This window comes from Benincasa hispida, chromosome 1 (assembly GCF_027475165.1).
Source record: "Benincasa hispida cultivar pf3 chromosome 1, pf3_genome.v1.1, whole genome shotgun sequence".
NCBI lineage: Eukaryota > Viridiplantae > Streptophyta > Magnoliopsida > Cucurbitales > Cucurbitaceae > Benincasa > Benincasa hispida.
The window spans coordinates 83,823,690-83,836,891 of NC_143478.1; the positions used below are offsets into that span (position 1 = coordinate 83,823,690).

Genomic DNA, 13,202 nt, shown 5'->3' on the forward strand with positions numbered 1-13,202 from the left:
ACATATTCAATGTTCATGGACAAAAATGGAACTTTGTAAAACCTAAGGATATAATTAAAATATATTTAAAAATTTAGGAGTATTTTTTATAATTAAACCTACTTGAAGCATCTTCAATTTTTTTCTTTTTTAAAAAAAGATAGAACTATTCATATTCTATACCTTTTTCATATTCCATTCATTTATCAATAAACGATCATGTGCGCAATTTTTTACAAAAAATTTAAATTTTGTGTAACTTTTGATATATTCCAAAACATTTAAAAATTGTATGAAATATTTATAAATGAAGGTAAATTTATACATATAATATATACATTTTTATATTCTCTTCATTTGTTTGTTTTTTTTTTTTTTTTTTTTTTTATAACATAGGAAGGGTAAAAATCAAATCTTTGACTTTAAAGTCAACATACTCTCTTTAAATTTCTTAAAATATTTTTAAATTTTTACAAACGAAAAAAAAATTATTCAGATTCTACACTTCCCCTTTATTTATCAATAACCATAAATTTTAAGAATAAAATAAAAACTATGTGTGATTTGTGGGCTAGAAAGTAAAAATGACATAACAAACAAGAGGAAACTATCAGGTCAAGAAAATGATAGTAAACAGACAAATAATTAAGCCAAGAAGATGAAATGAGGTTAAGAAAAATGGCTAATTTGGCTTTAAGCCAAAATAACTCAGTCGGCCTTGGCCTCGATCAAGGATGAGGGTAAGGTCGACCCTCTTTGTTTGGTGAATGCAGTGTACTATGCCTTGTTTAGGCCTTGAGAAGAAGATAGTTTAGGTCAAAAGTTCAAACCAACCTCCTCGCCCAAGGATAAGGTCGAGATCGATCCTCTTCGTTTGGTGAATGGAACCTAATATGGCCTATTTAGGCCTTGAGAAGAAGATAATTTGGGTCAAAAACTCAAACCAATCTCCTAAGCCAAGGACGCCCCTCTCCGTTTGGTGAATGGAGCATAGTAGTATTTGGGCCTTAAGAAGCTGATAATTTGTGTTAAAAGCCTAAACCAAGCTCAAGGATGAGATCAAGGCCGAGCCTCCTTGGCTCATTTGGCTCGCGAGTTAACTTAATATGATTTGAAAAAAGGTCCCATGTCAAAATTTCCTTATAAATACATCTTCATGACTCCCGAGAAAGTAAATCAATTCTAATATTCAATCTCTACTTGCTACACAATTACACTTTCTGATTTAAGCATCGGAGTCTGTGTGGCAAACACCAGTGTCTAGATCTTTAATTTTCTAGGTCACATTCTTCTCCAAATCATAAATTTATCGTTGTTGTTACGTGAAGGCTAGATGCATCTTCCCTATCTAAAATTTAGTGTCAACACATATACTTTTAAATATCCATTATAAAATTTTTAATATGAGCTTAGGTCAATGGTAGTCTCTCATCTCCACAATTATTATACTAAAATATATTAATTATAATTTTAAATCTTTTAAAAAATAACCAAACTAGCCATTAGTATCATTTTGTTAAAATGTCCAAACTCATAAACTCGCTACGACCAACTTTTTGATACAGAAAGTTCCACAAGGAGGGGGGGCAACTTTTACGTTTTGTAATCTTTATGTTTATTTAATATAATTTTGAAAATTTAACAACTTTTTCAATACAATTCTTTTCTCATCAAAGACAATATTTAGGGACAACTACTTTGATCCGATATTTATATTTGCAATTGTCCCTTATTCATACGTTACATAATAGACACACACAAAAAAAAGAGTAAAATTACAAAGTTAGTTCTTGAATTTTTAACGTTGTATCTAATAGATCTTTGAATTTTAGAGAATGTCTAATAAAATCCTAAACTTTTAATTTTGTATCTAATAGGTCTTTGAATATTAAAATTGTTTATTACACATTTGAATTTTTAAGTTTACAAATTATTGACTTATTTATCATTTTTTAAAATTGACTATATATATATATATAGGACCTTAACACATTTCAATTTTGTATCTAACATATCGGTGAACATTTTGATTCTATTTGATTCAAATTTTAAAGTATACTATCTATTCAAATTTATTATAAATTAAGAATCTATCTTAGATAAACTCTCGAAGTTTAGAGAATAAACTAGATAGTCATTTAACTTAAAAAAAAAAGAAAAAGAAAAATCGATATATATATATATATATATATCTAAAATAGAAAACCAAAACACAGCTGAAAGAAAGGTAGAGAATCTGCTCTTAAAGCATACAATAAATACATTTTGTATTGTAGCAAAACCTCGTCCAAATTCAGTGGAAATGACAATGCTGCTAAATTAGCTTCTCAACTCTCATGCATGGGGGTAATTTTATGAGGAAATTAAGGACCTTGAATTATTATATCATATTTATCAGACCTATCACATTTTTACGTATTTATAAGTTTTTACGTATTTATAAGTTCGACATCGATATTGAAGTGAATTGATAAAAAAAAATTATTGAAGCATAAGTAAAAAACTAAAAAAATGTTCTATTGAGGTGAATATATAATGTAAACAAAAAGATGATTTTAAGTGATAAAACTACTAAAAATATTTACAAACAATAAAAAAAATATCAATGTTTATCTACGATATACTATATGTATCTATCTGTGTTATGATAGGCAAAGATAGTAGTAGTCTATAGTGATCTATTACAAATAAAAAGTGAAATTTTGTTACATTTGTAAATATTTTGGTTCGTTTTTCTATATTTGAAAACAACCCATATAAATATGAGACATTTTAACTTATTTAAGAAAGTAAAAAAAGTTATTTTAATTTAAATAATTTTTCAGTTGAAATACAATTTTGGTTCACACTTTGAAACTTGTCAAATCCTATTTACTGTACTTTCAATAAATCTTAAAATTTAATCTATACTACTAGTTTGTTATCAATTTTTTCAAAACCACCTTATTATCTATTAACATGTATACAATAACCCTAGAAATAAATTGTGTTTTTTTTATGAAAATTATTATTATTATTTAACTAATTTCGATAAAAATGAACTTTTCGGTCTAAATTTTAGATTTTATTGAAAGGATATAAATTGAAAATTGAACCATCTTTAAGTTATAAATACCAAAATAATATTTTAATCCAATTGCTTTTCATTTTCTAATTTTTTTAGAAATATTTATCAACATCAACATTTTATCAATGTATATATCGACATTGTCGTAAGACTAAGACCTTGATATTTTGCTTAGCATCAACATTTTAGATTTGGGTGTTATTACAATCCCTAATTTTAAAAAACATAGTTTAACTCACATCGTATTTATATTATCTACATCAAAGTTAGAGATTTGATACACCGACTTGACTTATTGTTATTTAAAAAAAAAACTATCTCCGTTGTGAGGTGATAAGATAACAAGTCAACTCCAAAGATGAAAATTTGTTGTTGTTTTTTATATGATATATTATAAATATATTATATAAATTTTGTTAGTAACGGACGAAAAAGAAATGGGTACGTCATCATTTACGTTTCTTTTATTTGTCGATTTTCTATTCTGAAAAAACGTCCCCACAATCTTCACTCACTTTAAGGCGCACTCTCTCTTTTTCGTCTGTGTGAGGAATAAACCCCATGAGATGAGAGTTTGGTATTAGTAGGCCAAACCCAAACCCAAACCCAAATTCCCAATTCCTCTCTCTCTCTCTCTCTCTCTCTCTCTCTCTCTCCCTTTCTCTCTCTCTGATCAATTCCCTCAAGAACCCTAATTCCACTTTCTCTCTTCCCATTTCTGGCCTCTCTCAAATGGGGTCTCTTCAATTCTTCTCTTAAATGACTCCCTTCTTAATCCCAATTCCAGTTTGTCCGACTGCTGGGAATTTTCACATGGACTCACACACCCTTTTTTCTCCAGTTTAATTTCCTTTGCTAATTCACTCTTTTCTCTTTTGTATATTATACATACCATATATACACTTTTTTAATATAAATATATTATTTTTTTTTCCAATTCTGTTTTTTGTCACCTGGGTTTTGATTCTATGGCCGCGGTTGCTGAGGATTCCAGTGAGGCAGCGGCTGCCAAGAATTTTGATCCCACCATGAATACCAAATCAGAATTTGATGCTCATAAGCTTGCTGAAATGTTCAGCAATTTGAACCCTTTGGCCAAGGAGTTTTTTCCTTCCTCTTACTCTCATCATGATCGCCAAGATTTTCATTTTTATTATCAAAATAATAATCGATCGTTCGCCAAGAACTTTCAGGTCGCCGATCAACTGTTGCACAGTGATAATAATCGCAGGGTATTCCTTTTTTTTTTTTTTTCCCTTTTTCTCACCCACTTTTAATTCTGTAATCTGATCTGCTTTCGCTGTTCTTATTTAGATTTGGGTTGTCGAAATTCAATCCATATTTTAAGTGTTGGAATTTAATTGAATTAGACTTTGTGTATGATCTGGGATTGTCTGTTCGTATTGATTGATTCCGAGTTAATGTGTTTATGTTTAATGTGATGAAATTTACTCTGGGGTGTCTGAACCAGTGGTACTATTGTGGGAATATTTCAAAAGTGAATTCTTGGAAATGATCAGTGTGCTATTAGTATTATTTAATGCCCTTGACACTGCAATTTGTTGACGATGTCTACATTTAATTCATAATTTAATTCCCAAAAATGAATTCGGTTATACTTTTTGTTTGATCTTGAACTGTTTGTTCTGACTCATTGATTTCAAGTTAATGTGTATATGTTTAATACAACGAAATTTACTCTGGGGTGTCTGCATCACTGGTACCTCTGATGGGAATTTTTCCAAAGTGAGTTCCTGGAATTGTTTAGATGCTATTAATATTACTTACTATCCCTGACACTGAAGTTATTTTAACAGTCCTTGTGTATTGGTTATTTCCCATAACAAGTGAATTTTACTGCAATTTTGAGTAATAATATCATATCATTGAATTCTATAATCTTCAAATTACAACTGAGCTCAGTCCAGAACCCCTTGTGAGAATTTTATGGGTTTGGGTCTTTTTATCACATTGGCCGTTTTTGTTATGATTTGTCAAATTCTCCCCTACATTCCCATTTCTAATGCTATTTTGGAGAATGTCGTTCAATTGAAAAAGTTTTTGTATCCACCTTCCGATTATCTTGTAAATCACCTCTGATCTGTTTGGTGAAGTAATAACTGGCATTTTCTGTTTAGGTTGCTGCAAGTCTTTTATTATTGTAGATGATATGATGATTTTTACTTCTTTTCACCTAATTTCTGAAGAATATAATCAAGAGATCCATTTACATATGTTATTTTCTGTTTGTCACTGATCCACTCTGTTCATGTCTTAAAATAAAGAGCATTTCCTTTCTAATTTGCTAAAACAATGAGATTTTTTTTTACACATGAATTAAATGAAATTGGTGCATAATAATTATTGAAGATGTTCCCATTTGTGGCCTTAAGTTCTTATCTCTACATTAGATGCTTACCCCCTGTTTCATATTGCGTCTTGTATTAGGCTCTTAATAGTTAAGACTGATAATCTTCACTTAAGGTTTGTGCTTGGCACCTTGAACAAGGATTAGCCCATCTTGTGCAATGTAAGTTACTGAGATTAGTTTGACAATCTAGTCTCCACTGTCCAATTCTATAATTGTTACCAATATTTGAAGAATGGAGCAGAACCACCAATCTTTCTATCCTGATATTATTTATTGTTAATTTTTTTTTAACCTTATTAATTGTAAGCACCAAAATAGTGTGAGCATGCTTGTCTAAATTGTGGCTTGTTGATAAATTGTGGCTTGGTGTTCTCGCTCAAAGGATTTTTCTTATTATTATATTCAAGACATTTGTTAGAATTGGAATGCTTTAATTTTCTTTGTCTAATTTAGTTTGTATCCTTTAGTTAAAACTTTTTTTTTTCAGTTTCTACATTACTATATTTTGAGTGTTAGATTCTTTTCATCATACCAATGAAAGGTCTCATTCCCTTTTCAAGAAGAAGAAGAAGAAGTAGAACAGTTCATTTTTGTAACTCCTGTAACTTGTTGACTGTGTTGAAACTATAATATGAGTGCCATTAACATGCTTGAGGTTAAATGCAAAAGATATAGCCATACAGAACATATGAACAGACACATGATAGCATGTAGTAAAATAAAATATTCCTTTTGTATCTTGTAGCACTCTCTTTTCCTCCTTTAGATATAGTGTTGCATCTTAATTGTTTTTATCTGCCACACAAAGTTGAGATGCGTTTATAAAATCTTGTCACTGGATAAAATTTCGTATCTTTTGATTTCTAGAATCACAGATATAGCAATTGCATGCAATTGACGGAAAGAAAAAATAAAAAGAATCAATCACCATGATTGCAATTGAATGGTATTAAACTTTTTCTATGCTATATGTTAACACTCCCCTCTTTATCGGTCTCTTTCAGAGAAGGCCTGACTTTAATAACCAGGGGAGAAGAAGACTGAATAATAATAGATCTGTCAGAGCACAACAAGAGGAAAGTATAAGGAGGACCGTTTATGTCTCTGATATTGATAAGGATGTGAGTATCATATCTTTACAAGCTTGGACTCTTATTATAATACATCAAGATTATTTTTGAACGAGAGGCTTGTTTCTAAAATCTAGGTCTCTGAAGAGGAGCTTGCCAAGGTATTCAGGGAGTTTTGTGGTTATGTAAGTATACTCAGTCTCTATTCTAAGAAATTATTTCACCTCACATTTTTTTGGAAAAGATATGTTTTCTGTGTATTTTGACGAGCATGAACTATGGTTCACCTAGAAATTTCCTATACCTTCCCCCTCTCCCTGTCACAAACAATAATAATACACACATGAAAAGGAACAAGGATTTTTTTTAAAATTTATTATTATTTTTATTTTTTAAATGATAGAAGTCAGTTATCATTAATGAAAATGGAAAAACATTACAATAAAAGGAAGAGGGAAGTAAGAAATCGACCAATTTGTTACTTAATATTCAATGCATTGGTGTTGTTATGCCCCATCACCACTGAAGCAAATCAGTTCAGCTAACTTTTTTTTTATATATATATATATATATATATATTGGCTAACTATATTGATCTAGATGGGCCTATCTACGAGATTCTTATTCCCAGTGGATTTATTTTTCAGTTCTTCTCGGTCCTCCCTCTTTCAGTTGAAGATCTTTCGCATTCCTATGCCTATTCTCATTCTTGCAAACCAAACATTACTAAGGTCCAATGGAGATATGGGTACTGTCATTTTGTGGGGGATAAGAGATGTCTAAGTGGATGTTATTGATTGATGTTGTTAAAGGGTGATGTCAAGGTGGGTTGTTACAGGACTAGGTTTTGGCTTTCAACTAACATTTTCGGTAGATATCCTCTTATTGGTAATCTTATTAATGAAAAGACAGGGTTTGGTTTGTTTTATATTGGCCATTGGGTGATATGAGCTATTTTTCTGAAGTAGGTGCATGTCTTCACATGATATCATGATTATTCCTTTCTTTTCTGGAAATAGTGTACATTTAAGGTTTCAGGATGTTGAGAACAAAATTATCTTGAACGCTATTTGGGCACACAATTATCAAACTATTTTGGTAGCATCTCACCACATTAGGGGAGTTCAAGCAGTCTGGTGGATACTTCTAATGGTAGACCCGTTTCATTTTTTGGTGTTCAAAAGAAGATACACATGTGCACTTTCACAGAAATTATGACTTTTACATGTTGGAAGTATAATGAAAAGAGGATTATTAAATGTGAGCTCAATGTCCTACCACGCATGTGAAATTAGAGTCCACTTTCACGGAAAATATCTAGAAATTTTTGTTGTTTATGAAAATACAAGGATTGGTTGTCATTTCAACTGGGGAAATGCTTTATTAATAAGTATTTAAGTTTCAGTCAAATAAAACAAGTGATGCTCCTTGTTTCCACCAGTTCATTTAAATTTTAAGATTTAAGAAGTGAGAATTTAAACTATGCACATTTTTTTTTGTTAGCCATGCACTGAAGGATGTCTAAATAGCGGATGGGGGAAGAAAAGATGCTAGCATGAGCCCATGTCAATTTCACTATGAGTATAATGGATAACAATTACTGCACACAATGATACGGAAACCTAGTTATTCCCTTTCCATAGGCTGTGTGGTTAATGTAAAGATCGCTCTTTTTTCTTAGATAAATACAGCATCCACCTTTGCATTGTTTATCGATGTGTATGGCATGTCCTTGTGTGTATAAATAAAGACCATGCTTTTATGGCTAGAGATACAAAGTTGTACCAAACCATGTTTCATTTAGATGAAAATATGGTTTTATTGTGCTTGAATGAGGAGGTGATTTGGTTTAGATTGTTGAACATTCTTTAGATTGTCTTTCTGCCTGTGAAACTTAATCGAAGTCATTGTTTATGTGTAAATTTTATATTGTTGAAGGTTAATGATTGCCGAATATGCGGCGACCCCCATTCAGTTCTTCGTTTTGCTTTTGTGGAGTTCGCTAATGAGCGTAAGTTAATCTTTGCTCCTTGAAGTTCTTTCCCAGCATTTTTCTGAAAAGAAGTATATAAGTTGATCTTACATGCCACCTGGAATGTTTTGGCAACAGATAGTGCTAGAGCAGCCATAGGCCTCAGTGGGACGGTGGTTGGGTCTTATCCAGTTAAGGTATTACCTTCAAAGACTGCCATTCTTCCTGTGAATCCTACCTTTCTCCCCAAGGTATGGTGTTTCCTTATCTCTGTCTATATGGATACATTTATATACTCCCCACAAAGGTTCTTTTGTAACCTGATTTGATCTTTTGTTCTTTTACGTTTATCACAGTCAAATGATGAATGGGATATGTGTACAAGGACTATCTACTGCACAAATATTGATAAGAAGGTATTATTGCTTTCTTCAGTAGGATCATATGAACATGATTAGTGTGAATCTTGATGTGTTTGAAATGGAAGAGAACAATGTGACATTGAAGAAAAGGAAATAATACTTTTTTCACTTCATTTTTATCCTTTGTATTTCCCACTATAGAAACTTAATAGCTCTCCCATTGGGCTCCTTAGCTTCCAAAAGCCAACCTCAACTGTGTTTTTCCACAATAGCTTAGTTTTCCCTTTAAAAACATGTGCGACAAAGAATTTCCTGAATAAATTCTAACTAGTCCATGGCTCAGCCTAATAAAAACCGAACTTCTGAAATCTCTCATATTTTGACGCACTACGATGATCGAAAAGGTGGCTTTGGCGTTTCTCAGCTTTCTTATTCTTACACAAAATGTATCAAATAGGATGAAGGAGAGAATTTAGAAATTCTTCTGCAGCACGTCAAGGGAGTTAAGTTTGTTCACCAAAGTAGAAAAAATGTAGTCTAGAAAAATGTTTCCACTTTTCTCCTTCTCCTTTAAATATCAGTCCCCTTTCCTTCCTTTTTTTTTTCCCCTTTTATTTACTGTTTGTGAAGAAAACACATTTTATTTTAATAGATAGATATGTTAACTTCACCTAAACCATCCTTCAACTTTAAAGTCATAATCTTTTGGCTGTTTAACCACATATCTTAAACATCACCCCTTGTCCTTCTGCTGGTATTTTATCCATCTTTGTTAATTGTGTCTAGTTTTTAGAACTAGACACTGTAAATGTTTGGTTTCATTCTGTTTATAACATGTCAGGCACATGCTTCATCTGCTTGTACTTTTTAAAAATAGTCTATTACTTTTAGAAATTCAGCACAATTAGTGAAAAAGAAAGGACCCAGAGCTTACATGGATCCCCATAAGTTGAGATCTTTGTTCTTTAATCAATTCTTCCTGCCATGGATTGTTGCAACTGATGCGTACAAGCCTTGTGCATATGATAATTAATTCAGTGAAACATTGTTTGTTATATACATTTAAAAAGATCAAGTCTGTTGCTTTTTATTCATATCTCTGCTTTGGTACTGGAGATTTGCTTCCCTGGATTTCTCTAATTTAAAAAATTCTACTACTGATTGTTTCCTGGAAAAAGTCAAGAATGCAAATTAATTTTTTCAGAGGAAAGATGCGACATGGTCTCTTAGCGTTGTTTTACTTTTATGTCGTTATTTTCTTCCCTATTTACTCTTTTGTCAAAAAATATTATTATCTTTGATTAGAAGTAAACGTGGTTGTGGAGAAAATTGACAAAAACAAAGTCTTACATTATGCAATTACATAAAACATACTTAATCTGATGGGACAATGGCACAATGTTTCCAATTTTTATACCATGTACTATGCTTCTTGGCATCCATACTCCTCATTTGATCTCCTTCAATTTCAATCTGAGGTCTACAGTTTCCTATTTTGCACACACGGTCCATTTGACTCCCTATTAGCGATCTCTGTATTCCATCATTGCATTTCAGATGAATATTGTGCATTAGAAACATGAGGAAGAAATCTGTAAAAATGTTGGGCTGATGCAGTTCTCTATTATGAATAATGGGATATTGTCCAATGAATTTGATGACCAGCTCGGACTTGTGCCCTTGTTGTTTACGTTCCAACTGCACCATTTAGCGAATAGGCTGCCTTGAGTAATATGTATATGCTGTGTAGTGGAGAAAATTAGTTTTCAAAAGAGAGAGATGCTTTCCTTTCGAATTGTATGGATATCTGGGTTTTAAAATATTTTAAATTAAATTTGTTTTATTTTTTGTTTATAGGTATCTCAGGCTGAAGTTAAGAGTTTCTTTGAAACTTCTTGTGGTGAGGTAAGATATAACTTATAAGCTGATGTCATATTTTTTCTGTTTTTAACTCAGTATTTTGACAATAAAATCTTTCCTATGAATTTAGGTAACTCGTTTGAGGTTGTTGGGTGATCAGTTGCATTCGACTCGTATAGCTTTTGTTGAATTTGCTCTGGTAAGCTTTTTCTCATTGCACGAAGTTAATCATATGTTTAAGATATAATGATTAGTTGCAACAGATTTTATCTAGCTCTTTCTAATTCATGCTGTCGTATCTCACATAGCCAATTTTGCCTTCCTACGGAACAGGTTTCTATACATTTTTCCTTTCACATAGCCGAGGTTTTATATATTCATTTTTATCTTGAAATATTTAGTCAAAGCTGAAATTTTTCGGTGCACCTCCAGATAATTCTGTCTTTTTCAATATGTATCTGTTTAAATTGGTATATCTATCTTAACAAAATTATGATTCTCTTGGGTTTTCCCTGTTCATTCAATATCCCTGTAATTTTAACATCAAATAAGACTCAATCGTGAAGAAAAGAAACATCAGTAAAAGATTTTGTGCTACAACCAATCTAAGTACTATTCTAAAACTCGATTAAGAACAGCTCTATTCAGCAAAGTGATTTTGTCCTATCATTTCATTGTAATGTCCTCTGAATTGCTTCCTCTATGTGAAGCCACATATCTTTTGTGTTTCTGCTTTTCCTTTATTCAAAATGAAATAAAAGTTGATTTTTTGTTCGTCTTTATGCTAGTTTGTAATGATAAAGAAGACCAGTATAAATCTCTGAACATTGTGATGTTTTTTGATGATACATTCTTAATTCGTTTGCATTTCTTAGACCAGTGAACTCTCACATTTTTAAGTTACTAAAATCATATTCTCATTCAAGTTAATGTTCTTAAGCATAAGTGGAGTCAGCCCTACACAATTTGTAGACTGGGCCTTCTGATGTGTGTATATGCCGATATCACAAAGAATCAGATATGAAAGCTTATTAGAAGATAACATAAATTGGTTCTTTGTTGAGATCAGTCTGTTTGTTTGATGTTTGTATGCACACATACTATCTGACGTGAATGACAAACCATCATTTCACTATTTACATTACATTGCATTGACGAGTTATAAGCGTTTGTCTTTGTCCCTGATGACTTGCCTAGCTTTGTAAGATACTTGGGTGCATTTATTTCCATTTTTGTAAAAATAGTTCTGTTTGTTTCTGTGAGCAGGCAGAGACTGCTCTTCAAGCACTCAATTGTAGTGGAATGATCTTGGGTGCTCAGCCAATCAGGTATGGTGTCAAGTTCTCACTGTTCTCAAATATTGATTCATGCATTGGTTTATTTACATTGTTTCATTTTATGAAAATTTGTAGGGTAAGTCCATCTAAGACACCTGTTAGGCCCCGAGTTACTCGCCCAGGAAGCATGAAGCCATCTTGAAAAGCAAACTCTCTCCAATATGGGTGGATGAAATTTCAGACAATGTATGAATTGTCCCATGTGTTGGTGAAACTTTCATTACAGTAGTTGGTTGGACAATGAAATTCAGACAAACTTGTGAATTGTTGAAGCGTTGGTGAAACTTTTTTGTCACAAAAGTTGGCTATAGCTTATGTGGCTGAACTTGTTCATAACTCTTCTTCAATTGAAGTTCATTTGACTGAGTTTCAATCTTTGACATTTATTTCCCTTCCCCTCACTGAGAGCTAAGGCCTTAGGTTTTTCTTCAATCACTAGTTAATGTTTTGTTAATCTACAGAGTTGTTGGAGTTTTTACCATATTATGCTTACTTTCATCCCATTATTTTACCGTTATGCTGCTTGCTCCTTTTTTCTTCAAAAGGGGTCTATTTTGGAAATAGAATTTAAAGAGTTAAAAAAATGAAAGAAATCATGCCGTTTCTGCAAGGGGAGACTCAATAATTCTGACACTAGTTAGGTCTGGAGTTAATTGGTGTTTGATGTGCTTTTTGAGGTTTATCAGGTTTAAACTGTACATTTTATTTCTGCTATTCATGGTTTTTTTTTTTTTTTTTTTTAAAAAAATTATTATTATTATTATTAAATATAGAATCTGTGCTTAAGATTTTCAAGTTTTTTCATCTCTTCTCTTCTCTTTTTCTTAAGTTTTAATTGCAGGGTGAGTTTCGAAGCAATAACACATTTAGAAGGGTATTTGTAAAATTGGAATTGTAGCTTTAAGCAAAATGAGCATAGCTATTCGTTTCTTTTTGAAGTCTTAAATTTTTATACTCTACTTTTTGTAATATATATATATTAGATTTGGTTTTGATTGTCTATGAAATCCAAGGTGGGTCTTTTATATACTAAAAGGATTTGACTTCTCTTTCAAAATAATATTATATAGTAAATAAGAATGTGGAGTCAATTTTTTTTTTTTTTTTAATAAAGGGAATTATAAATGTTCAACGCCAATTGAGTTATTCTTAAATTATGTTTTGATCTTGAAAAATAAAATTTC

General features: G+C 31.6%; 1 protein-coding gene across 1 annotated transcript; it reads left to right on the forward strand.

Annotated features, from left to right (window-relative positions):
• The first annotated feature begins 345 nt into the window (after window positions 1-345).
• LOC120073804 (polyadenylate-binding protein-interacting protein 9-like) lies at window positions 346-12,499 on the forward strand. Its single transcript, XM_039026657.2, has 10 exons — window positions 346-4,278; window positions 6,422-6,538; window positions 6,625-6,672; window positions 8,426-8,498; window positions 8,598-8,710; window positions 8,816-8,875; window positions 10,679-10,726; window positions 10,812-10,880; window positions 11,948-12,009; window positions 12,094-12,499. The coding sequence occupies exons 1-10, from the start codon at window positions 4,015-4,017 to the stop codon at window positions 12,158-12,160; spliced, it is 921 nt and encodes a 306-aa protein (XP_038882585.1). The 5' UTR covers window positions 346-4,014; the 3' UTR covers window positions 12,161-12,499.
• Window positions 12,500-13,202: the final 703 nt, after the last annotated feature.

Coding starts and splice junctions, on each gene's coding strand:
- LOC120073804 (XM_039026657.2), top strand. CDS start 4,015: ATGGCCGCGGTTGCTGAGGATTCCAGTGAGGCAGCGGCTGCCAAGAAT. Junction 6,539..6,624: donor TCTCTGATATTGATAAGGAT/GTGAGTATCATA, acceptor TCTAAAATCTAG/GTCTCTGAAGAGGAGCTTGC. Junction 6,673..8,425: donor TCAGGGAGTTTTGTGGTTAT/GTAAGTATACTC, acceptor ATATTGTTGAAG/GTTAATGATTGCCGAATATG.